General features: G+C 41.4%; 2 protein-coding genes across 3 annotated transcripts in view; one reads left to right on the forward strand and one right to left on the reverse strand.

Annotated features, from left to right (window-relative positions):
- GPR176 (G protein-coupled receptor 176) overlaps positions 1–13753 on the reverse strand; it is a 37285-nt gene extending 23532 nt beyond the window's left edge. The window contains exon 1 of one of the 2 annotated variants that reach the window (XM_039705583.1): positions 12845–13753. In XM_039705583.1, the coding sequence (XP_039561517.1) occupies positions 12845–13073 (229 nt within the window). In that variant the 5' untranslated portion in view covers positions 13074–13753. The remainder of the gene's footprint in view (positions 1–12844) is intronic. The other variant, XM_039705584.1, reaches the window with a different exon arrangement.
- A 4204-nt stretch (positions 13754–17957) lies between these two features.
- Positions 17958–26104, forward strand: part of EIF2AK4 (eukaryotic translation initiation factor 2 alpha kinase 4) — a 37876-nt gene continuing 29729 nt past the window's right edge. Inside the window, exons 1-7 of the mRNA XM_039704920.1 lie at positions 17958–18098; positions 19763–19878; positions 21032–21134; positions 23697–23870; positions 24715–24795; positions 25250–25398; positions 25717–25832. Coding sequence (XP_039560854.1) covers positions 17958–18098; positions 19763–19878; positions 21032–21134; positions 23697–23870; positions 24715–24795; positions 25250–25398; positions 25717–25832 — 880 coding nt within the window. The remainder of the gene's footprint in view (positions 18099–19762; positions 19879–21031; positions 21135–23696; positions 23871–24714; positions 24796–25249; positions 25399–25716; positions 25833–26104) is intronic.

A 26104-nucleotide genomic window follows, 5' to 3' on the forward strand; every position in this document is an offset into this window, starting at 1 on the left:
AATATGATGGCAGTCATTTAGCTTTATTTTTTACAATGTTTTGAAACACACAGACCACAGATGTACCTGCCTGGGTACAGAAAGCTCCCTTATAGGTGTCAGTAGAAGCCACTACTCTCTCAAGGCTGTATGTTTTTAATGTGACTTGATAATATGCAAAGAAAATGGAAATGAAAAGTAAATTTTATATTGCCATACACTAAGAGAATTGGGGAATGAACCAATGGACTATTTTCATTTATTGGAAATGAGGAGATTTAATTGCGAAGCATTTTTAGATATCCTCTTTTGGCTATCCCACTGATCCCAGGATGCCTAATGTATGAAGCAGTAGTAAAATATTTCATAACTAGCTTTCCTTTGCTGAGATGATAGTGTGTCTGTAGGAAATGCAAGAAGATTTACAATATAAATTTACATTTCTCTTAGAAAAGATACAACCATCACAAAATGTAAAACTGAGACCTGAAGCCACTTTTGATCCTTGAAGCAAGCACTGCCAATGGATTTGGCTGTCCCACTACTTACTTAGAGGAATGTGATCATAAAGCCTTATGCCCCCTCAAACATGCTAAGCCTGTGACACAAGTCCTGACAGGAGAGCAGGACTTGCAGGTCATCTCTGGTTCTCCCTGCTATGGACAACAGAATGAAGAGAGGATGGGCAGTTTTCCTCTATCATTGGGTTAATAAATCAAAGTAATGCAACCCATAGAAGAAGGAGGCAGGTGTTTTTCTTTGGAATACAAAAGTGGGAGGAAAGGGAGAGAGGAATGCATCTCACACATGACAAGTCCAAGCTCTGCTGGGAATATTAAGAGAGTGTTAGCCTGACAGAGACACAAAGTCAGAGGCTGCTCTGTATTATTCTGATCACTATTTTTAATTCTCTCTGCATCAAAGGACCTAATCCAAGCTGCCAGCAGATGTTTCTTGTGTCAACAATTCACTCCTTACATCACCTAACATGCCCCCAGTGTGATCAGCATTGACAGACCCCAGTGTTCCTCTCCACACCAGAGGAATCACAAGGCATTGTCTGCTTAAATTCCATTTCTTTCAAGCACCACATTTAGATTAATGATGTACATTGATAGTAGAATTACCAGATTTCCACTGCTCTGAAAAAAATATAAAAACTGTCATTCAATGCAAATGGCACTGAAATTATTTCCTTACTCTATTCTAACGTACATTAACTGATTTTTTTTACCAATTCTACATTACTGAGAAACAGGACAATTGTTGAAAAAGAAATGTGCAGCTCTGCCTCTTGGTCCACATATATAGGGTCATTTTAGGGTATTTTTTTTTTATTTCTAAGCATTCTTTATGACATTTAAAAACATGAAGATTCTCAAAGACTATTTTCATGCTGTATTTGTTGGCTACTTAAGATATTAGTGGCAATTTTTTTCTCTAAATCCACTTTCTTTCAAGTGCTTTAAAGCACTTGAGCATATTTCCACTCTACCTCTAGTCTACACAGATGGGACAGAGCAGTTCTGGAGCAGTCACTGCTCCAGACATGGCACTGAGCTTCCTGACACCTACTCCTTTGTGCAAGGAAAACCAAAGCATACTCCTCAATAACTATCTAACATACTACTAGTCTGAGACTCCAATTACATGCTGCTGTTGCAGCAGTTACCATGCCAAAAACAACAAATCTCAAAAAAAAAATCTGATTGCACTCAGTAGGTTTAGCACCAAAACAGTAAAAAGGCTGCAGGAAAAAGGAGATGTAAGAAAACTCTTTGGTCTGTGTGCTGTCTTTTCCATAGATCAAGGTAATTTTGTGCAACTCACCTTCATATCTACAGTGAGATTTCAGTCTCTATTCCAGTTCTTTACAGGTTTTACAACAGAGTTTAAAAAAGCACAGATTTATTTTTTTTATTGCATGCTCCTGTGATGATGTCAGTTTATAATCAATCTTAGGGAACTCCTAAGCAGCAGCAAATTGTTTAAAAGACTTTCCATATCATGGCAGAATTATTCCACATAGTGGTAGTGTCTGATTAATCAGAATAACAAAAAGCACTCAACAACCAGCAGGGATTTTCTAATTAAGACTCTTCCAGTGTAGTGAATAATTTTTCAAATAAAAATTTATTATAAAAATACGTTGACTGAAACATGGTAGAAGTGTGTAGGAGGGAGAGGAGGGATGTGGGTGTGGAGAGGGGGGGGTTTCTAAAATTAAAAGTATATTAATATTTTCTTTCTAGAGCTTCCAAAGGTACAACCTGGCCATAGTCTACAATGAGAGACCACAAATAGGAGGAGTATTGAGATAAGATCACAGTATTCCCTAAGAAGCCATGTTACCTTTGGAAGTCACTTGTGGCCCAATTTTGCAAAAGCAGAGGATGATTCTTTAGGTGACATCCCAAGCCTGATACTCAGTAGATGGTGACCATCTATCTGCATGGCTTCTCAGGACAGACAGCCAAAACTCACTCATAATTCTGAACAGTTTCAGCTGTATGAATCTCTATGCACATCACAACCATTGCTCCTTCTGCTACCTTCACATACTCTGGCTTCTTTTACACTTTCCTTTGCCCTCTGGACTTTAGCATCTCTTTTTTTATACTGACTGTGTTTTAAAAAAAAACAAATTAATAAAAAAAATGGTTGTCTGCTGTCCTATTACAAAGGCTTGTTACAGTCAGAAAAATTTTAGTGTGGTGGCAATTTATTCTTTTTTTCAAATTAAAGTGCAGACATAGAATACTGAATACTTAATAGAATACGTAACCAAATCTCATATGAACACTAGAGAACTGCAGTGGATGAAAATAAGGATAACAGATAACAATTTTTATAAGTGAAGTAAAAGAACATTCTGTAATAGCCTATTGAGTTCTGCAGCTTTTTCTGTAAGTATAATAATAATTCTGCTGACCTGTACATGATGTTCCTTTCAATGTCCTCATTTTCTATTAATGCATCAATGTTTGTGTGGACTGGACAAAATAAGCCTCTATCTTTTAAAATATGTACTCAAAAAAAGCCATGGACAGGTCAGAGAACAGTATGTTGTATGTGGCAACATCTCCCTATCATTCCCTGATGGTTAGCAGTCATAGACACAGTGTTACTGTACACGTGCAGGTCGTTTCCCAGGCTGAACTTGGGCAAGATGGAGACACAACGTGTCAATAATTAAAAAAGGATGGATGCTGTGTCCAGCCATCACGGGGTATCTGTGCATGCCAAAGAAAATAGGATGAATGCTTATCTCTCTGTGCTGGGGGTACACAGGGCAGGTGGCACAGCTGTTTTGCCAGGAAAGACAGGAGCAGGGGGGAGGCCAAGCAAGACTGGTGAGTTTGGGACTGGCCTGCTTCCTTAGAGGGCTCCGTGCTTTGGGTAAGTGGGAGTTTGGTGAGGTTACTCCAAGCATTTGCCAAGCAACTGCATCTTAATTCACTGCTAAGAACCTTACAAAGGTACCATCCTACACTCAGCAGGAGGACAGCAACCTTACTCACTGAAGCAAAAGACAAGCTAAACTAATAAAACTTTTAAAAACTAACATGTTAAGCTCAATGTGCCAGCCAAATTCCAGAAAGAAATAATGCTACTGGCCAGAGCACAAGAAATGTGACTACCTGCTCAGGGGCAGAGAAGTTCCTAATTCAGACTGACACAATCCAAAAGGCTTGTAGCTAATACTCCTCTGAAAAGGAAATGGGAAATAAACAGACTAATACTACAAATGGAAAAGGCAAACCAGACAACTCTTTTTGTTCTAGATACTCCTAAAAATTACAGATATTAAACTGAAACAAAAAAAAAACCACATCCTACCTCAGTGTTTTCCACTTGTTCCAATTAATTCAGGCAACAGCAGAAGAAAATGTATTTTAGCCCCTTTTATGACTGACTTTTTTGTTTGTTCTATGGTATCAAAGAAATTATCTAGTTGTGCCACACAAAATACAGGTACAACAAAAGTAAGGCCTGTTGGGGTCTGGAAACATGTCAAGTGACACAAGGTTTGTGGACAAAGATACAAGAGGTTACACAAGAAGCAAGACCACTTTGTATTTTACCAGTCTTCTGAAAGAAATTCATGAGTCTTTGTACGGAATTGCTTTGATAGACAAGAAAATAAGTCAGAGGTGGTAGAAAAAAGCAGACTAAAAATAGTCTCTGTCTCCCAAACAACTAGAGGCTTTTTTGCCCCCTCCCAAGAGAACTGGCAGAACAGAAGGAAGGACTGTGTTTCTCAGGATGCCAGACTATTCGTGATGGAAAGGAATGTCAATTTCATCATAGAATATCATAACTAATAAACCATTTCAAAAGGCTGCAGTCCACAGCAATCTCCCAGCAACTGCCAATGACAGCAAGACCATGAGCAGAGAATAAGACAATCAGAGCTTTCCCTGCCATCACCATTTCAGCTTCACTACAGCTTTCCTTACTACCATAATTGCCATTTGCTTTGTCACTCATGCCTTACCATGAGAGGTTACACAATTTCTTATCCAGCCAGCCTTCCAGTCCAGGATATTTTCCTTATTGCAATGTTTCCGTGGAAGCTGGCTGACTACAAGGCACCAGTTCTTCTCCCTGCTTCCAGCAGCTAAATCTAATTTAAAGATGCTAAAAATAAAAAAGGCTTACATGTAACAGTACTGTTCAGAAAACAAGAGGCTGTATTTCCTGCAGGGAGAGCATTTAATCAGCAGTGAGATGAACAAAGGTACAATACAATAATTGTTTCACTAGTATTTCTGCCATTTGCAAACTTTCTAGCAGTACCTACCCCACTATCAAAACATTTTGACAACTCTCTCCTTGTTGGATATTGAGACAGCAAGTATAGGAAACATAACATGGAGAAATCCCAACTCTTTGGGCAACCAATTTAGGTATTGCATAGTGACCTCTCATAGTGGACACCCAAGACTATTTAGAGTAATTTACAAATTCTGTGATGGGATCAAAAAGAAGTACAACAAGAAAACAAAACATTACTTTGGGAATATGGAAGTTTTTTCCTTAAATATATACAGGATGTATATAAAATCCTTTTTTTTTTTCTCTGCAAAGCACTTCACATTGATATTTCCACTAGTATACATCTCCTATATGATCTCAGAATCTCATCTTAACCAAATATCAAAAAGAAGTGTCTTGGAAAATATTCACCTCCATGAAGAGGCAGGGAGACAGCAAGTGTGGGAATTTCAAAATCCTACTCAGAGAAAGGAGCCCCTGCCCCAAACCCTCCCCAGAAAATTAGACTATATGCCAAAGCTGGTAATATGGATTTTATTTAACAATGAATGTGAGGTAGAAAGAAATAGAAAAGGGAGGGAGGGCAGTGGATAAATCAAGTAGAAAATAGCTACCACCTGTGGATCCAGTGATATTCTGTTGGTCCTTCTTCATCCTGGGCTTCTCAGTGGTGGGGGTCCCAAGGTCATTTAAAACTTTTTGCTATTTATTCATCCTAACAAACAAAGGAATTAATGCTCATTGACTACAGTTCTCTCATTCTGTTGGCTAAATTATTCCTCACCTCTAAGGCTAATAAGTCCACATGCTTATTCTTTCTCTTCTTTTGAGCTGGTGAGTCGGTGATTGCGATGTGCCCCTGCCAGAATCACTCTTTAGGGAATCTGAGCTCATTTCAGCACAGTTGCCGAGTTGACTTTCCTTGTGGCTTATAAATCCAGCATTATTTGTGTCCATTACCAGTGACAGATTCTTCTCCCCAAGCGTTCCTAACATGCCCCTAGGTCTGAGATAACACCTGAACAATAGTATCCCCTTTATCTTATCTCAAGTTCCCACTGTGGTGGCTTATCTTACAGTCCAAGCTCCAGAAACCCAGCCATGGTGGTTTGAGTAGGAAAAAGTGCAAGAGACCAGAGGGGAAATGAGATAAAAGGCATCTATAAATTGACATTTGGTTCATACACTGCTCTGGCCATACCCTGCACCTGATCAGTGCAGTCTGTCCCACCTTCTCATTAAACTCCATTGCCAACTCTTCTCATGGATGAGGGACTCTCTCCTCTGTGGACATGTGAGCAAAGAGAAATGCAGGTACAGTAACTGGGGAAAGACCATGGGACATCAGGGCTGATGCATCAGGATGGCAATGCCTGGAGAGACAGGGAGTGAGCATTTGTCTGGGTGTGTGCCAGTGCATGATCACGACTGAACATCAAGCCAGACCAGCCAGCAAGAAGGAGATGCTCAGGAGAGTGTTGGTGTGGCCATAGGTGTGATCCAGGTAATCACGGGGGGACAAGAGGGCTCTGAAAGTTGGCCAGCAGAGGATGAGGAGCTCCAAACCAGCTACTGGAGAGTGCCATCTACATCTGCGTGTCTGTGTGTGAGGCAACCAGGAGACACGAGGATCCCAGGCCAGCTACTGGGCAGAGTGGGAGTCTAGGACCAGCTGCTACAGAGTGATCCATGTTGGCTTATATATCTGTATACTTATATATTTTATACTAATGGGCTTTCATCCTGAGCAGCCAGAGAGGGGAAGAGGATGAGGCCATTGATACTCCTTGTGTCTGCCTGAATGCTGCATTTGCTTTCTGTGTCAGTGTGGCTGCTCATGGGTAAGAGGTATAGATGTATTGTGTGCATGTGCGCCTCTTGGGAATGCATGCTCAGCCTTGCTACTGCTCATTCTGGACATGGAGCTGCAGCAGGAACATCTCTACTGGCCCACAGGATTCTGCAGCACAGCCAGCACCTTTTGTGGAGATGTGTACAATTTCCTAGATCTTGAAAAATGTTCCTCAGTGGCAAATGTACTTTTTCCAACATCACATAAATAAGAAATTAAAGATGAACAGAATAGAAAAAACCCTCACTTAAGAGCTCATGATGCCTGCCTAATAGCAAGCCACTAAATGAAATCTGTAACAGAACTAACACTATTTAAAATTCTTGCTAAGTGCGTGGGCTCATTCATGCCTGAAATACTAACTTACTGCCCATGGCATCAATACAAAATCTCGTATCTAGATTTTCACTGAAGTTCAAAACAATCAAGTGATACACACCAGCAGGTGTTTCAGCAACTGTAACTAACAATAAAAAGCAAAACATGACATCCAGTCACTTAGTTAAAGAGCTGGTTCATAGCTCTCATTAAAGTGTTCACAGGGGAGTACAGACAGTAAAATGACTGGTATTAATCAGTTTGTCCCTAAATAGTAGCAGTCTGCAACTTCCTCACAAGGGGAGGCAGAGGGGCAGGCACTGATCTCTGTGACCACCAGAGACAGGATCTGAGAGCCTGAAGCTGTCAGGGAAGGTGTAGACTGGATATCAGGAAAATGTTCTGATATCCAGAGGATGCTTGGGTACTGGAACAGGCTCCCTGTTGGACACAGCAGCAGAGCTCAAGAAGCATTTGGACAATACTCTCAGGCACATGGTGTGATTCCTGGGGCTGTTATGTGTAAGACCAGGAGTCAGACTCAATGATCCTTGTGGATCCCTTCCAACTCAAGATATTCTGTGATTCCAGGATAAATGGGGTCGGTTTAACATCCTTGACACACATGATCTTTAGAGACATTGGTTACCCCCCAACACATGTCTGAGGAACTCTTCATCACACAGTATCCCCACAGTATCAGGCATAAATCATTGCATCTCACACTTGCAGGCTAGGTAAAGGGCTGTTTTCCCAAAGCCTCTCTTTTAAAAGGCAGCGGCAGTGCTACCTGAAGGGCCCCTCAGCCAAAGCCAGACACGGCGCCTCTGCTGAAGCTCGGGGAGATGAGAGGTCTCCATGGCAACAGGGGCCCCAGCACTCTCACAACCCCTCTTCTTCATCCTTTCCTCAAACTCAATTTTTCTTCCAAAGAGAATTGCTTAGCAGTTCAACTGAACACACATAAAAAACAAAAGCATAACATCTATTCCAGGCAGGCTTTTCCAAGGTGCATCCTGAACTGAGCTTAACTGCTGCACAGTCCATGGCTCCTGGGGCTCAGAACCACCCATACAAAACCGCAGGGGAAAATTATTACTACAGTGTTATGGTACTGCAGGATGGTATTACTGTGCAGTTAGCATTACATGCAACCACCACTCATATCATCATTTGCCTGATGCTTCTTTTTAGACTTGATTTTCAGTCACTTTTTGCTTTGCCAAACTTTATTTCAGCTAATCGGCAAGTAAATTAATCTATCCAAAGTGCCTGGTTTAGGAGATTTCATCTAAGACACTGCTTAGAAGTGTGATACCAGTGAAACAAAACATCATAATTCCCATCCCCAAACCTTTTTGCTTCTTACCCTCAGATGGCACTACCCTTTTTGTGGGCATAGCTATAAATTTTGGCTGGAGCTCTTGCAGACATGACCCTGATTCTTTCAAAATTCTCCCAGTCTAGCCTTGACTCATATATCTGCAGTATTTTTTACTTCAAGATTCCCTTTTCCATTCTTTACAGAAGATGCCTATGGCAATCTTTACTGGTAGCTATTCAAAACTGGTATTTTATTCCTTATGCTGACATACATTTGCCTTTACAAACATTAGGTAAATGCTTGTGACCTAGGCTGTCTTACTTCAGGTTTGTACCCCGTAAGAGACCTATCCCTTTAAAAATTAGTTGCTGCAATACTGTTTTACATCTCTCTGCACAGATAACAAGACAAGGAGAAGAAGATCAGTTTCAGGGACAGAGAGGGACTGGGAAATCCTCATGAAAAGGGGCAAGCCTGTCCTACAGGACGCTGGGAAGGCAGCAGAGGTTCACTTGCACTGTGATATTGGATACCTCTTTCAAAGCACATCATTCTCCTTCAAAGCATGGCTAAAAACCAGGAGGTAACCAATCTAACCCATGGCTTTCCAAAAAGTGCTATAACACTGAAATAGAGTTGAAACCTTAGCAGAGCATCCTCAGCCTTTCCAGTTAAATTTCCTTCTGTACAGGACAGATTTAGGAAGCCAAAAGAGCAAGTAACGTAGAGCCTAATTCCCCAAACCTCAAATAAGGCACTGATCTAAAAGGTCTGGGAAAGTTTCCTGGATTTGGGATTATGTGGGATACAGCCAGTAAAAAATGCATAGAAAGTAAAATGCATATAAAATAGACATTAGCACTGAGGACATCTCTTTCTTATTGTAAATTGCATCAATTTTGTGTGTGTGGATTCTTTTTCCTAAACGACTGACAATAATTATTTTTTAAAGAAGAAATTCAGTTTTATACAACATGAAAATTGTGAACATACTCAGCCTCAGGAACAAATGTTGATTCTTAAACCTTGGAAATATGAAAAGAACAGACACCCCAAACCAGTAAAGGGGAAATTTCAGTTAGATATATGAAAAATAAACTGTGAGGGTGGTGAAACACTGAAACAGTGTAGATGTCCTGTTCCTGGAAGTGTTCAAGGCTAGGTTAGATGGGGCATTGAGCAGCCTGCTCTAACTAAAGGTGTCCCTGCCCATGGCAGGGGTGCTGGAACGAGATGATCTTTAAGGTCCCTTTTGCTATCTATTCTACAATGGGATTAATCTCACCTAAACCTGACAGGACATGAGCATTCAGTTATGCCTGTCAGTACAAGCACAACTCATAAGTTCCTCCACTTACCTGCTGTGACTTTATATGTGAGTAAGTAAACTGTGGGAAAGCCCATGTTCAGGGAGAGAGCCCACATCCTCATCTACCTCAAAACTGTTGTTTCTGGTCTTCTTTTCCCTTTTCCTGAGAAGGTGCTATTGTCCACTGCCTTTCACCCATCATATTTATCTCCCTTTCAAACTAAGCTCACTGTGCACACTGGTTCCAAGAGCTCTTTGGAGACCCTCTTCATTTTCCAGATCTCACCCTACTGCTCGCACTCAACTGAAAGAGGCTGCAGCCACCTCTAGTGACCTCTCCCCACCAAAACTCAAAAATTATACACTCTCTTTCTTCCTTCAAAGCTGAAGTAATGATTATTCTCTGCATACTGATTCCTTCTAATGGCAAGAGGAAAATACACCTTGCAGATCAGTATTGCTGTACTCCTATATTCACCACAAAACTGATCTCAAGAGTCTTTGATAAAAAGAAAGCTATTAAAAATTTAGTCACTTGTAAAGGGAGCCCTATGTCATTCCAAGCTTAAAATAAAGAAAAAGAAAAACAAATTTGACTCTTCCTTGCCTTCAGCAGATATAATGAAACACTCAAAACAGCACTTTCTGTCATATCACAGTGAGAACTAACACAAGAATTTATCCTAGTGTCCCAGACTTCCCACAGGACTCAAATAGAGGTCTTAAATGGGAGAAAAGAAAACCATAACATGCATCTCTCTCACAGCTGACAACATTCTTCTGTGCAGCAGGGACCTAAATTAAATTCACAACACCGACTGTGATTCTTCCCTCTTGCAGGACCTGGATTTCTCCAAGCTGTAGACTCCTGCTAATGTCAGACCCCTGTAATCATTATCAAGACTGAGTCATATAGGTTTGTTCCATTTCAAGCTGAAACTAATTTCTTCCTTTAAAAGGGTAACTAATGCTATTTTATCAACAGCAAAGTGCCTTAGGCACGCACTGATGATGTGAAATGCACAAGCTGCACATCCACCCAAACCAGAAAGGATTCAAACACCCACATCCTATCCCGGAGGGGTGTGATCCCCTTCTCAGGCTTTAGGGAGAAGAATAGTCTTATCCACCTACTGAAGGGCTGCCCGCTGCAAAGAGGAACCTGGGACTCACTAGAACAAGGAACTGCTATTCTGCAGCTTAACTGGGGGGCTCACCTGATGGATGCCACTCACGCTCTAAGGACCATGACAGAGGATAAATGATAACTTAATTAACAGCATTTCTGCGAGCATTAGGTGTGAGGCAAATACCCAGCTGTTACCCCTTGCTGATGCAGAGATACTGTCCAGCATGTGAACATACAAAATTTCTGGCACATATGAGAGATGTGGCTTTCTTTCCAGTAAAGAAGAAATAGTAGTACATTCATTGGGTTGATATGGGAAGACATTTTTTAAAGACCCCAAAGTTTTCAGCTGTTATGATAGTGCATATCATCAATGTTTCAAATTAGCACTTCAGGGATACAGGGAGACTAGCAGTAAAGGCTACTAGTTTAAAAAAATAGTTTAAATTGGTTTCCATCACGGTAAATGAGTGAGGCCCCCTGCTAACATTTGTCATTGGAGTAGTGCATTTTCATAATTTAAAAAGTATATTATTTCCTCCCCTGTTTAGCTCTTTGATAGGCCTGGAAAAGTTATTGATCTGGAAGTTTCATCAGCCTCCCAGCCATCCAATCAGCAAATAAACCTCTTGTGACATGCTGAAATGTTTAAATGTTTTCTCAGTCCACCTCCTGAAAACAAATTGCAGGAGGGCCAAACCATAACTTACATTAATCTTGCAATATTTATACCTATGGCATTTTCTGTTTGGTTGGTTTTTTTTAAAGTCCTAGCTGCTGAAGGAATGATTACATGATAATGTCTGATTTTTTCTTCAAATAATTTTGGAGGATCGATGCTCATGAAACTAAATCTGGACATACGACTCAAATTTATTCTCTGTAAGATTCAAAACACGAAAAAGAATTAAAATTCTGACTTTCCTCATCTAGTCTTGTTATTTTAGGACACTGCTGGCTATTGCTTTGTGCCAGGTACTATCCAACATACAGAACAACACAGAGTACCTATGATATTTAAAGTATCCTTTCCCCACACTATATGCGAAGTAGAAAAAAAGCAAGAATCATGAGGATTATCTCCACTGCACAGAGGAATAATTGATGCCAAAAGACTCAGTGATTTACAGTAATAGCCAGTAGGTGCATTGTTGACTGGGACTCAACACTGTTCCATGCCTATGCTTACCATCTTCTTAGAAATTATTGAAGTGATATTACATATTATCAAAATGAGATAGATATTAGAATTTATTACCATGATCACAAAAATGGACTTTAGCATTACTCAAGATCAGGAAAATCCAAAAAATCCAAAACAAATCCTCGATAAAATGAGCCAATGACCATCAGCATATTCCTGATGAACTCCCTTAAGAAAGCTGGGTGTTTTCTCAGTGATGCCCTGTGTGTAAAGTCTTGAATGATTGAGATAGTAGTGACATTTTACTGAAATCCAGCTTGTCGCCCGAACAGTGCTAACTTGACTCACCTTAAGGCTTATTTTGCCTTGTTTTGGTTTTTTTTTGGTTTATTTTTTGCTAAGAAATGTGCACATATTCCTAACAAAATGTGGTATAAGCATCAAGAAAGCAAATGTACACACATTCGTAAAATTATATAGCAGTACCTTACTACTATATATCTAATCTATGATTCCTGCTGTAAGTAGACAAGATTGTACATAGTTATACATATTTACAATATAAAGTACTTCCAAAGGATTTATTTAAAATCTGCAGGACACAAATACCAAATTACTGCAGAGTGAAACAGAAATTCAGCAAAACTTGTTCAAAACACTCCACACCCTTGTTTATGTTAAAGAGAACAGATCCCGTTGCAGCTGAAAATAAGCATGTCATCAACCCATCTGATTTTTGCCCGTTTAAGTTCTGGTAGAAAAGGTTACTAAGTAATACATACATCTAATGTACAAGTTCTTATCCGGGACGAATACATTTTATAGAAACAGCTTTTACCCATCAAAACCTACAAGGAACTTGAAATCATACACCTGAGGACCAGAAATGCAGTAAGAAGAGTCACGAAGGCAACCAGTGATGCCAATCACCTTTTGGTCTGCAGTCCCTGACCGCAAGGATTAAAAAAAAAAACAAAAATCAACAAAGAACTCCAGCAACTCTCACTCACCCAGCAGAGAGCCCACAAAGATGACAACCTGCACGGTGGTGGTGAAGTGCCGGTAGCTCTGCTCCTCGCCGTGCTCCTCGCTCTCCACGGCGCCCGCCTCGCTGACATTCCCGCCCTGCCACACCATCCGCCCGGCCGAGGCGTTCCCCGTCTCCAGAGCCCCGGTGACAGCCTGGGACGGGGCATGGTCGCTTTCATTCACCAACACCCAGCTTCTGTCGTACCCCATGGCGAAGTTCGCCTGCCTTGCTGCCACCTAATAATACAGGTTGTGCAGCCCTTGTCTTTAGTGAAGGAATGGAGCCCACAGGCAAAAGGATGCTTCTGAGGATAAAGCCCGGTCTCTGCCTCTCGGAGGCATCTTCACCACATGCCTGTGTCCCGAGAAACAGGGCTGGCTGTTCGCGTTTTCACCTTGTAAGTCATGACAGCCAGTAAACAAAAGCAGAAAACAAGCCAGGCTTCTCCTTCCGATCAGCTGTGCCATAGTTTTTCCTTCACACTGCCACAGGTCGTCTCAGCATGTTTTACCGCAATACGCGAGAGAGAAGGAACCACGGTCCCCAGAATCGCACCCCGCACCGCGGCTCATCCTCCCTCCGTGCCGAGGGTCGCGCACACGCTCGCAGGGCCAGGGCTCGCTGCACAGCAAAGCCGGCCTGCAGAACTGGGGGGCCACCAACTCTGTCCCCTCACTGCACTCTCAGCGTTGGCTCTGGCTTTGCTCACAGCCCTGAGAGAGGAAGAGCATGGCTTTCCCCGTGGCACACCTGCTCCCGCTCTCTCCTCTGCTCCTGCCCGCTCCGCCCGTGGCGAGACACGGCTCCCTCCCGTCCCTCGGCGGGCTCTGCGCGGCGCTGGACGCCGCGAAAACCCTCGCACACAGCGTCCAGAGAGGCCAGCGAGTGCTCAGCGGCTGCCCCGGCGCTCCGCTGTTTCTCGGGGAAATGAGCTGGGGTTTAAATCGCAAGGCGGGGGCGCTCGAGAGTCCAGCGAACCGAGGCGGCTCCGTGCGATCGCTGCGCGCCCCGCACTGAGCGCGGCGGGCAGCGACACCCCTGCTCCTTCGTGCTCCCACATCCCGAGCCGCTGCGGGCCCGCACTCCCAAACCCTGCGGCCATCCCGAGCCGGGCCGAAGCAGGAGCCGCCGGCCCGCCTCGCTGCCCAGGCGGGCGCGCCGCCATCACACAGCCGCGGCGGCGCCGCCATTTCGCTCGGGGCTGTGGGAGCGGGAGGGCGCGCTTTAAACCGGTGTTTTCAAACAGGTCCCTGGTTCTGGTTATAGACTTTCAAAAGACGGTGCTGGGTTCCAGATACGCGTGTTATTGTTAAAATAAATATTTTACTAAATGTGTAATTTTCCAGAAAAGCAATTCGGTGGGTGTAATGAGTTTCGGCATTGATTCTACTGATGGTGTGCATCCATACAGTGGATGGATTAGCCTTTAATTTGGAGACATTGGCGGCGGGGGTTAGTGCTAGTTAAAAATTAAGCCAAAAAGGTTTTTTCATCCACTGGCGGCCAGTCTGGAAGTGCCCCGGGAAGAGGATCTATCCATGACCTCATCCCCTGCACAGCAAGGCTTCCTCAGGGACCCAAAGCCCACGAGATGTGTTCCAGTGACATTCGCCCGGTCTCCTGCGATGTGAACTTTAGTGATCCAGGACAGAGCTAGGTGCTGTGCCGTGGGTTCAAAGGCATTTGCTGACCACAGGAATAGGGGACTGCCATTGTCCCATCCCACCACAGATCCTGGAGGCTGTACAAGCCTCTGCTTGTACCTCCATGTGTTTGGGCCCAGCCATTTGCAGCCTCCTCTCATTCCTCTGGGAGTTCATTGCTCCAGCCACTTTTCTAGTAATTCACGTCTCTGACTCACTCTGATTGTGGCCTCAGACTCACTCGCCCTCCTACCTTTTCCTCTCACCCACAACTCATTCACTTTGTCCACGCAGTCCCATTCTTCCCCACTTTCCAGGTAATAATCAGAAGCTTTCACCATGCTTTCCCCTTACCTTTCCTTTCCTGAACAAGCTTCTTCATCCTTTTGGCCTCCAGCATTCTTGTGACCAGTGTCTTTAACCAGAGTCTCACCTCAGTCCCTTCACCTCCCAGTCACCTGCAAGGTGCTTTTCCTCACCCAGCTGTCCCTTTCTTCAGTTCCTCCATCCATATGGAATGACGACCAAGGAGCCAGGCAAGACTTAATGCTTACTATCTACAGCCTACACCGTGTACCCTCTGCATTGTCTGTGCACCGATCTGCATAGTCAAGAAAGACTGAGTTGGCTAAAGGAAGAGGTCCTGTGGGCATAGGATGGTCTGGGTTTTACTTAGGAATGGAACAGAACAGAAGTAAGTTGTACGACTGGAACTTTGAAGGACAATGTGGCCAAAAAAAGAAATCTTTGCCTGATTAAAAGTAATTTAAATAGTAAAATACACCTGCATATGCTAATAAGCTTAAGGAAGTACATGCTACCACATAAATTACTGTATTACTCAACTTAGCACTCTGCCTAGACCATGCTACAGATAACATAGAAGGAGGGGGATCAGACTGTGCTGTATGTAAGGAGGGCAGGTCTGTTAGGAGAAAGACTCTTAAAGACCTCAGAGACAGCTCTGAGGCTACTCTCCTCTAACTCCATCCAAGTGGAGATGCTGTCTTGGTAAGCGTGTATTATTATTATTGGTAAAAATAAAATTGGTAAAAAACTTGGTAACCTGCTATTATTATTATTACCCATAATAACACCATGGTTATCATTGGAGCTCTATCACAGCTTGTGCATTTATTCAGACTTTGTATTTCTGTTGCTTCAATAAATCACATTATTTGTGAATCTGTGCTCATGGAAGTTCCCATTGAACATGACCAGACGTGTAATGCCAATTTGGTTATAATCAGAATAAGCCCAGCTGCACACAGCTCCTCTGATCTCTGGAGACCAGCTGGAATGCAAGAGTTTTTATTTTCTGCCAAATTTCTTACTCTTAACACTCAGAACCTTTTCCCTCCCTCTTGCACTTCATAGGAAGACTGAGTTCCCCCTCACCATGCACATGGGGAAGTGAAAGCACATTCTCACAAATCACTTAAATTTTATTTGCTAGAATTAAATTTTAATGTTGTGGGAGAGAGTTTCAAATTTTGCCTTAAATCTTGGAAGGGAAGCTTTTGTCCACATGCAGTCTGGCACATGTTTGAGGCAGGTGGATGTTCATTTTATTCCAGTAAATCTGTGCTGAGCATGTGAAGTCTCCCTGCAGTAATGTAATTTGGTTTAGTTTGTGCAGGTTTTCAGAAGGTTAGCTAGCAAAGCCACAGCACTGAAAAAAGGTTGTCTCTTCCTCCTCAAATTTTCACACTCCTGCTGGAGTACAAGACTTTTAAAAACAAATTCTTAGAATGTTTGTATGATTATGTTATTTTACTCTGGCTTTCTTCTTAGAAACAATGAATCATTATAGAAGTAATTAAGGGGAAAAAATAGCTTGAGGTAGACATCTGGTCTAGACTACTTCATCTTAACTGGTTAAAATTTTGCCAAGTCACAAAGTAGGGAAAAGTAGGGCAGCTTTAAAAGGCATACTGTTATCTGGTTCACCCACTGCTATACAGTGTAACAGGAGAGAAATTTCCCATGTGTGTCCCACACCACATGCTTGGGAAGTACAAACCCATAATTGCTGTTAAAGGAAATTTTGCTGACATTTCTTAATTACTTACTGCATCACCAAGGCATTCTTGCTGTGTATTTGTGTGGGAGAGAACATGAAACTGTAGCCTAGACACTTTTATTTCCAGTCTTTAACACAGGGAAAATCATTTTTATTATATGCAAATTGATAATGAGCATACCCAACTGTACCAGAGGAAACTCCAGGATGAGTTACACTGCCCTAGGTCACAGATGACTGAGCAAAAAGGATGTCTCTGTTGTTTCTAGATAAACACTAAACAGCTTTGGTCTGTTTCCAGACCATTTCCCACCGAAAAGCAGATGAGATAGAAATACCCTGCCACTAAAGACACATTCTAGGAATGGTGAAGAACAGAGACCAGCGTCACAACAGTGATACAATTTAACGCTTGGTTTTCGCTTGATACTAACGACCTTATTTAAGTGGAACTGAAAGATAAAGTATGCGTGGAACAAGCTTTCAATTTCAGAAGTACAAATTGAGGGCTATAGAAACCGATCATTCGTGTAAATGATTGGTCTCTTTATAACAAAAAGCCTGTACTCAAAGGTCAGGGAGTAAAGTCAAAGTCACCAAAACTCCATTCCTATATCTGGGTGCGTGGTAGCAAGATGCCGACTACTGTAACATTTTTCTTTGTCTGGTGATTACTCACCTAATAGGTAAGCTTGTATGTATGAATTTACTTGGGGTTTCTTTATGAACATCCCAAAACTTTAAAGGCTCCCTCTTGTGGCAGTCCTTTTCAGCAGTTGCCCTGTGAAATGACCGAAGCTCATTTGTTTTTCTGGTTGTCGCTGCTCTCCTGACAACCCCCAGCTGCCTCTCTCTGGCAGGTCCCACCAAGGACAGCCGGCCTCACTTTTTTGTTTTCAGTTCACCCAAGGACTGTTCGCCCTCCCCCTGCTATTACTCACTACAGCAATTGTCAGTGGGAACCTTTCTACAGTTTTCACAGGGACTTGTATCCTGCCCCAGCTCTGCATGAAATCTGTACTGAAATTCTTGGTTGTTTTTTCCCTTTTGTGACTCTTCCTCAAGGTCAGTTTAAAAAAATATCTACACAGTATCCAACTGTCTTTGCTGTGTATCTCTGTAATGCAGATATACTTGGAGGCATATCTTGAGGGAGTTCAGACTGGACATTAGAAAAGGTTCTTCACCCAAAGCGTGGTTGGTCACAGGAACAGGTTCCCAGGGAAGTGGCCATGGCACCAAGTGCTCTCAGTCACACTGTTTAGTTTAGGGAGTCCCGTGAGGAGCGGGATCCTTATGGGATTATTCCAACTCGACACATTCCTGCGGACGAGCCACCGGGCCCCCGGCTCCTCCTCCTGCCGCCGCGGCGGAGGCGGTGCCGGGCGCGCTCGGGCTCCAGGCCCGGCGGCAGCGCGGGGCCCGCCATGGCCGCTGGGCAGCTGCCGGCGGAGCTCGCTGCGGAGCCGCCGGAGAGTTACCAGCTGCGGCAGGAGAACGAGCTCCAGGTGCTGGAGTCCATTTACGGGCAGGACTTCCAGGACCTGCGGCAGAGCCAGGCCTGGAAGGTAGCGAGCGGGGTCCGCGTGGGGCGGAGGCGCGGCGGGCCGGGCCGGGTGCCGGTGCGGGGCGGAGCGGAGCGGAGCGGGGCCGGGCCGGGTACCGGTGCGGAGCGGGGCCGGACCGGACCGGACAGCGGCGGGGGCGCGGCTGGCGCTGCCGCTGGGGCCGCTCCCGGTCTCCCTTGCCTGACGTGTCGCGGCTCTCGCTGCGTGCCCGTGGTCCTTCCCTCAGCCCTGCCACCGGCCACCTTTGCGATTGATTCTCGAGATAGAAGCGCTCGCTCGATAATCAGTGCTGTGCTCATAAATTGCATTCTAAATAATTGTCAGGCTTTTCTAAAATTGCTGCTTTATTCATTCCTTAACCTGGCAATTACATACATGCTTAATTAATTCATTTTGTCAGTATACATGATGATAATTACATAGTAATTATATGTTGTGGTTTTGTCACAGTGCACCTATTTCCATGATAATAGTTTTGCTTTCATTTTCATAGGTGTGAGGTTTTTTAATTACAGCTAGTTGGTGCTCAGGCAGGCCTGGTACTCATGACTCTCTTCCATTTGTCTTTCGTGTCCCCATCAATTTGACATTTCCTTTCCAGTGTGTCCATGATTCTGTTTTCCTGTATCTGGAGGTAATGATCACTGTTCTGTTCCACAGGTTCACTTTTTCTGTTGTTTCTTTTTGCATTCTTTCATCTTGAATGTCTACTATATATCCTCAGCTTTCTTTTGTGCCAGAGACTTGAACTTAATTTTTTTGCAGCAACTTACAACTTTTTTTCGCTTTGTATAAAGTTTGGTAAGACAACTCTTAGTAATTTGTTGGGTTTCCAGATGTGTTCCCTCTGTATTGAAGGTCATATCTGATATCCTCCTCACTTGATATGTTCTCCTTGCTAGAAAAGCAAAGGGGATAGCTGCCATCTGTTTCAGTGTTTGTTATTCCATATGGTCTTACTTCCCTCCCTGTTTTTCATGTTACTGTTGTTTTGTTGGTTTTTGTTGTTTGTTTTTAAACCTAATTGAAAAGAAAAAGTTGGGAATACTTATATGGGCATATTTTACTTTATTCTGATTTTGAGTAGGTGAACAGGGTAGGGATGGGGAAGGCACTGCTTCTTAAAATTCTGGTTTATGGCAAAATGCTAAATATAACTACAGAAAAAAAATACTGTCCATTGATTTGGCCATGTAAGGTGTATATCAGTGTGACATTATGGTCTGTTGCCCTGTTGGAAAATAAAATAATGCCTGGGTTAGTAATCTAAACACTAAAGAAAAATGCTGTTCTTATAATGAATGCTTTATCTTGTGATATATATAACCTGTGTTAAGTTTCTTTAGTTTTTTTCTAGTGCTGTCTTACAGTAAGCAGAATTCAAAAGTTTTATTATAGAATCTCATTTTTGCTCAGTCTGAATCATCTTTCTAATGACTGTAACTAGACTTATCTGAAGAAGTTGTAAAAATATACTGGATAAACCATGATAGTCAGTGGACTAGTTCACTCCTACTGAGCAATGTCAACACATTAATGTATTTTTTTCATATTTTGGATGGTCTGAGCTGTATTCTAGTATAATATAGATTGAGAGTTATGTGTTTTCATTAAAGCAAAACCAAACAATCCTTTTCAATCAGAAGTTTTGGTTTGTGTTTCAGGTGCGACAGCCTCCTGAAATTAATTTAGTTCTGCGTCCTCAGGGATTGACTGGTGCTAATGAAGTGTATGCCAAAGTTGACCTGTGGGTCAAGTGTCCACATACTTACCCCGATACGTAAGTGAACATTAACTTATAATCTTTTTTCTCTGCTTTTTGTAGCAAAGTGTGAGTTGAAAAGACATGTAGTTTTATTCATCACTCTTAGTCTTGCTTTCTGCATGTCAGTATTTATTAAGCCTGGGGTATTTTATAATATGCAACTCCAAACTTTGGCGCCAATCTGAATTGGATTTAGTCTTTTGTGCAATGGAGAATAATGGGGATGAGTTTGTCAGTGCAGAACTGCAGCCCCAGTTTGTGGTTTGGAGATGATAACCAGAGGTGCACCTGCCACCATCTTAGTGCCCTTGTTAAACTTCCTGAATTCCTGACTCTTTCACCTGAGATAGACTCAATCTCCTTTCTGTTTAAAGCCATCTGTTGTTCTGTTTTCTGCTGGATTAGCTTTTGGAAGAGTTCTCCATAGAGAGTGTAGAAGGAGTTGCAGGTGACCAGCCTAGTCCAGCATTTTGTGTTGGCAAGTGATTTCTGGGTTAAATGTTGCTCTGTGTCCTATTTTGTTCAGTCCATATACCACTGATGGTCCAAAACATAACTCCCTTCAGTCCATCCATTTCTGCTGTGACATGAGTGCTGTAGGAGGGAAATGCTATTCCTTACTAAGTGGTAGCTCAGTTGTACCCTAATACAAGGATGTAACAGCTGCTCTCTTCTTTTTTTTGTTTGTTTTAGTTTAAAATATCACACCTACAGACATTTTGCTTGTTTACTTTAAATATTTTTTAAATATAGCTGATATTTATTTATTGTATTTGTTTCTTAGGGTTTGTGTTACCTGTATAGTGGTGATAAATAGATTTTAAACATCTAAATGTTATGTTAGTAATGTTTTAAATGGCTTGTTCAGTAAGTTAGTGGTTAAGAGCTGAAGTATTAGAGTCTGCTGGGTTTCTTCGGTAGTTCTGCTGTTAAGTGTTACCAAGAGGTAATCTGCAACCAGAAAATTTGATGATAGGGAATATAATACAGTATTTCTGACTTTATCTTGTATATGTAACATTTATCTGCTTATCTGAGTGTTGACTAATTGCCAAGTGACTATGAACTCCACTCCTTTTCCCTCACACAGTTTTTATCAACAATCTGTTGCTTTTTACACTCAGTTTTACTAATGAGGACTTTTTTATGTTTTGTTGCTGTCCCACAGAGTTCCTGAAATACAACTAAAAAATTCAAAAGGTTTGTCAAATGAGAAAATAAATGAACTAAAATCCAGACTAGCTGAATTAGCAAAACAGCGCTGTGGCGAGGTAAGAGCTTTTCACTTCCTTGAGAAATATACTCTGGGCCTAAATAGTTCTAAAGGTGTATGGTATAATACAGTGGAGTACATCCACATGGAAGGGTAAGTTGCATTGCTTTTAAGGAAGGAGGGACTGTCTTTCTTAGGAATGTTTCTAATTAATGGAAGTTGAGACTATGGATGCTCTCAAAATCCATGTATAAATACTGCAAGCTTTATTCCTGTTTAAAGGTTCTCATTATTAGGTTTAAAGGTTCTGAGTTATTTGCCAGTATGAAAAGCAGTGTTGACTGTAAAACTGAGAGCTTTCTGCACAATTCAGATTAATTGAATATCATATGAGGCTCTATCTGTTTAAGCAAACAGTGGTTAGCTGGGGAGTTTTTCCATGTGATGTTGTTCACCTAATGCTGAACTGGAGGGCAAGAGGCCTTTGTTCCAACACCAGCCCAACACTTTGTAGTACAGTCACTCCATGCCACTGTGCCCTTTTTTTTCTGTGTTTAGGAGTAGTGATACTTGAATTTCCCTGGAACTGGGTAAAAAAGGAAGGATGGAGAAACATGGGAAACTTAGACCTTTTATCTATTTTAAAGGATTTTATACATCCTTGGCTATGTTTAGTATTAACAATACCTTTCTGTTGTTGAGGACTGAAGTGATTCAAAGAACTGCAAGCAAACAAAGATTTCTTGGTGAAAGCAGGGGTTTGGTATGATTCTTATCACTATTTGGAAATTTTGCAAGTGAATACGTTTGAATAGCTCCATTTGTTTTTTTAAAAGTGAATATTACACAGCTGTGGACATTATAATAGGCTGAAGTAGGTAATATTTTGCTTTCAGTTTCCCAAGCCTGTTAGCTCTTGCTAAATCTATAAAGTTATCTGTCATTCACTCCTGCCACATCAAGCCTTTTTTCCATTTGAATACCATACTTGTATTTTGATTGCAAATTTTTCTGTAGATACTTTCAAAATAATTGTTTTAGCTAGATATATTCTGTTCAGTAGCCAAAAATTTCCTCAAAATTTTCAGTATCTTTGGAAATTAGCAGTTTAATAAAGTATTCTGGAATTTAGGGAGGTTGTTTGCTGTTTGGTTTTTTCCTAACGACAGTGCTATGGACAATTCATAGGAAGTACAAGGGTTAAATTCTCTAAGTACCCACAAAACCATGCAACATATACTTTGCTCACAAGTGACCACAAGGATTGTTAGCCTGTAGGGCTTCCAAGTCCCAGTTTGACTTCCGATCTCATTGAAAGGACCTAAATATATGTCATACATGTTGCTAGTGTTGATTTTCCAAAGAGAGAGTCATGCTTGCTCCAGCAATGTGTAGATGTGGTTGTGAGTTACATGTATGGTACGCATTTTGTATGAATGGCATATGCAGTGCTATCCTCAATTACTTTATCTGCAGCAAAAAGGGAGATTACCTATCAAGGTAGAGAGAAGAGTTTTCCTTATTAAGTTGTATTCTGTGATACAGAAAGTTTGACAATATCTCAACCACCTATTGAAACTGAACACAAACTTTAAGTGTTTTTTTAATTATTGAGTTTTGTCTGGTTTTTGGTGGTTTTAAATACATAGGTGTACATGCAATGATTACCTTGCCTTCTGAATAGTAACAATAGTGCAATATTCTAGTTGCACGTGTCAGAATTATGCATATTGTGCTGTTCTTTCTATTTTGAATTGCCTCCTGGCTTCATTCTTACTTTCAAGCAGAGGATTCAGTGTTTGAGCATCTTCTAAATGTCACCCCATTATAGGCAGGTGGTACAATTTAATTTGGCTGATCTCCCACCTGTACATGCAAATCCTGCTCAGTGGTGCTGCTGACAAACAGGACTGCATGTTTGTCCTGTACTATTCTTTAATTTTAGAGCTAAAATGGTCTCTTAGCACTGTGGAGTGCTTGAATTAATAAGGGGATGCTACTAGACTGCTGAAAGCTTAAGCCCTGAAAGGTTGATAGTTCATCAATACATACACAGTTCAAGTAGACAGTAACTGAAAATTGACTCCAACCTGGCAAGCCGTGTAGCAGAGTCTTCAGTGCAGTTCTTATTTTAGTAGTTGTGGCTATATGAATATGGAGCACTTTATGTGAATTTACAGCTCTAACAGGGAGACTACTAGAGGAAGGGTTGGATTTGTGGTTAGCAGTGAAATAATAACTTTCTTAGCAGTAGGTACAGTAACAGATAAATGCAAAGGATTTGTTCTTTTGTAGGTTGTGTGTCATAAACCCATATGTGTGGGAGTAGAAAAATTATACCTAAAAGAAGATGAGAAAATTATTTTTAAATTTCACTTTTCTGTTAGAAAAATAAGATGGCTTAGGCTGTCTGTCTTTCAGTAATTTTTGCCATTGTCGCTACTGTGGTCAGGGATTTTTCCTGTTACAATTTATTAATAAATAGTTCTGTCAAAAAATAGTGAAGTATGGTAAATTCTCCCTAATAAATAACAAAATTGGCAGTCATGCTTCTGCTGTGTTGCTTTTTGGGGAGGCTGTCATTTGACTCTGCATGTCTTTCATACTTATTTTCTTTCAGGTGATGATATTTGAACTTGCTGACCATGTACAGTCATTTCTCAGTGAGTATAATAAACCGCCTTCCAAGTCTTTTCATGAAGAAATGCTAAAAAATCATCAGAAAGAACAGGAAAGATTGGCTCAGGAGGAATTGCGTAAGGCACAAGAAGTTAAGAGAAGAGAGGAGCAGGAGGTAAGAGAAACCAAAGTGTGAATAACCATATATTCTTAAAATAACATCATCAGGATTTTAAACTCACTCTGCGTAATGGTGAGTTTTAATGAATTATTAACTTGTCAGACCTGCCAGTATGAGTTGACCAATGTGTATTATATTAACTATCTGCTGCTGTAATTGTAATATTTTAATGATGCAGTTTTAACCCAGGGAAATATTATGCCTGAAACAAACCTAAATGTTGATTCCTGGTCCTAAAAAAAGTCCCCTATCAAGAGGACCTTATCCAAAAGTGAAAGTAAATGTACATATTAAGTGCATTCCATCATAAATTAGGAAGTGTTAGCCAGGAAGACAGGTAATCATACCTTCTTTCACTCTTAGGGTGACTGGAACATTCACTGTGACAGGCACTTCTAGAGAGCAGCAAATTTAATCTAAAGAGATGTCAGACCACCAACATCCTTCAGTAGAAATGAGGGGATTCATCCAAGTCTCACAGGGGCTAGTAGTGTAAAGTCTCCACTGTGTGGGGAATATGGATAGCTCTGACTTTTAAAAGATCATTTGGATTTATCTCCGTCTTTTTTTTTTTGTGTGTGTGCATGAAAGTTTATTGTTGGGTCTGGCAGTAGAAGTAATTTACAATTTCATTCTCCTGTATCATGCGATTGATGCTATTAACTTCCTCAGGAGAGCTAATTTGACTTCTATTTTTTTACTTGTGACATCTTCTAAGTCTTCTTTCAACACTTCCAAAAAATCGGCATTGCAACTTCTTTACTTTTAAATCAGGATAAGATTTTAGCAGTTGCATTGCATGTGCTGTTGCATCTCTAACAACTGAAATTTATTTCAGCAACGTGAAATCCTTAATGAGATTCAGAGAAGGGAGGAAGAGAAGAGGGAAGAAAGAAAAAAGAAGGAGATTGCCAAACAGGTATTCTTTCTAAGCAGACATGCAAACAAACTTTGCAGTAAGTTCTTCCCAGTACTGTAACAGTGCTTGCAAAAATTTGAAATTTTCTTGGACATCTTTGCTTTTTCAGGGCTTCTAGTAGTAGATCTAAATTAAAATGGGTTCTTGATTATTTCTGGGGTTTATTTCTTGAATATACTAGCATCTTGAGTGTACTAAGATGGATGTTTTCAAACAGACATAGAAAAAAACTGATATTTAATGTTTCCAGTTTCTTTGCATCCTTGCCATGGACAGTGCCAAAATGTACTTTCTGAAATCTTAGCACTTTTTCTTTGGCCTCATGCATACTTTTATTATGAAAACATATTTCTTCTGTTATCTGCATGACTTCATAGAATAATAACTGAGTACTTGCATATTTTGATGATAGGAATGGTTTCTGCACTTACTTGGTGTTTTTCCTGATTTATAGGAACGTTTGGAAATAGCTGCTCTGACAAATCAAGAGGATTCTCACAGGAGAGATACTGCAGGACATAGAGTTGCTTCACGCTTAAATGGGAGCTCTTTGGAACATGGGATGAATAATAAACACCGACCAAATTCAGCTGGACGTTCGAAGTATGTCAGTTTGCATGTGGATTTTTTAGATTTATTTATTTATGTTTGTTTATTTGGTTGATTTTTGTTGTGGTTGTTGCAAACATTAGATTACAAAGTGAAATTTGAAGGCAATAGAATAGTGTGCCATGTTGTTGAATAGTTCATTTTGGTCTCTTCCCTGCCACCTTCCCCCTTACCTTCATTTGTCATGGTTTAATTAAGCTATGTTCTGTGGATTACTTGGGAACTTTCCAATTCTTAAGGTTTGTATTCAACTCCTGACTTTAAATATACTATCTTTCTGAGCTGGAGGAAAATGTTCTCTTCACATTGCAGACGAGAACGCCAGCTTTCTGTTAGTAATAATGAAGAGTCCCCTGGAAATCACGAAGTTCTGAACTTCAGCACAAGTGGTGCTGGACAACTTACTGTCCATAAAGGAAAATGTCTAGGTAAGCAAAATTACAATTGCAACTTGAAATGCTGAGGTTTGGGATGCTTTCAGTAACATGTGAAACCACTGGTAAGCACAGGGCTGGAAATGGATACTTACTCCCCTTCCATTGCTGCTGATAGCAATGGCATAAAACCAGCAGGTTTAGCAGAAACATTAACAGAGGACATGACAGGAAACTGAGTTGGAAAACCTCCATGGAGTGCCCACATGGACAGACCATCAGATGTTTTCAACATAGCACTTCCTCAGTGGATGGATGAACAGCCT

Source organism: Passer montanus, unplaced genomic scaffold, assembly GCF_014805655.1.
Source record: "Passer montanus isolate IOZ18808 unplaced genomic scaffold, ASM1480565v1 scaffold18, whole genome shotgun sequence".
Taxonomy (NCBI): Eukaryota; Metazoa; Chordata; class Aves; order Passeriformes; family Passeridae; genus Passer; species Passer montanus.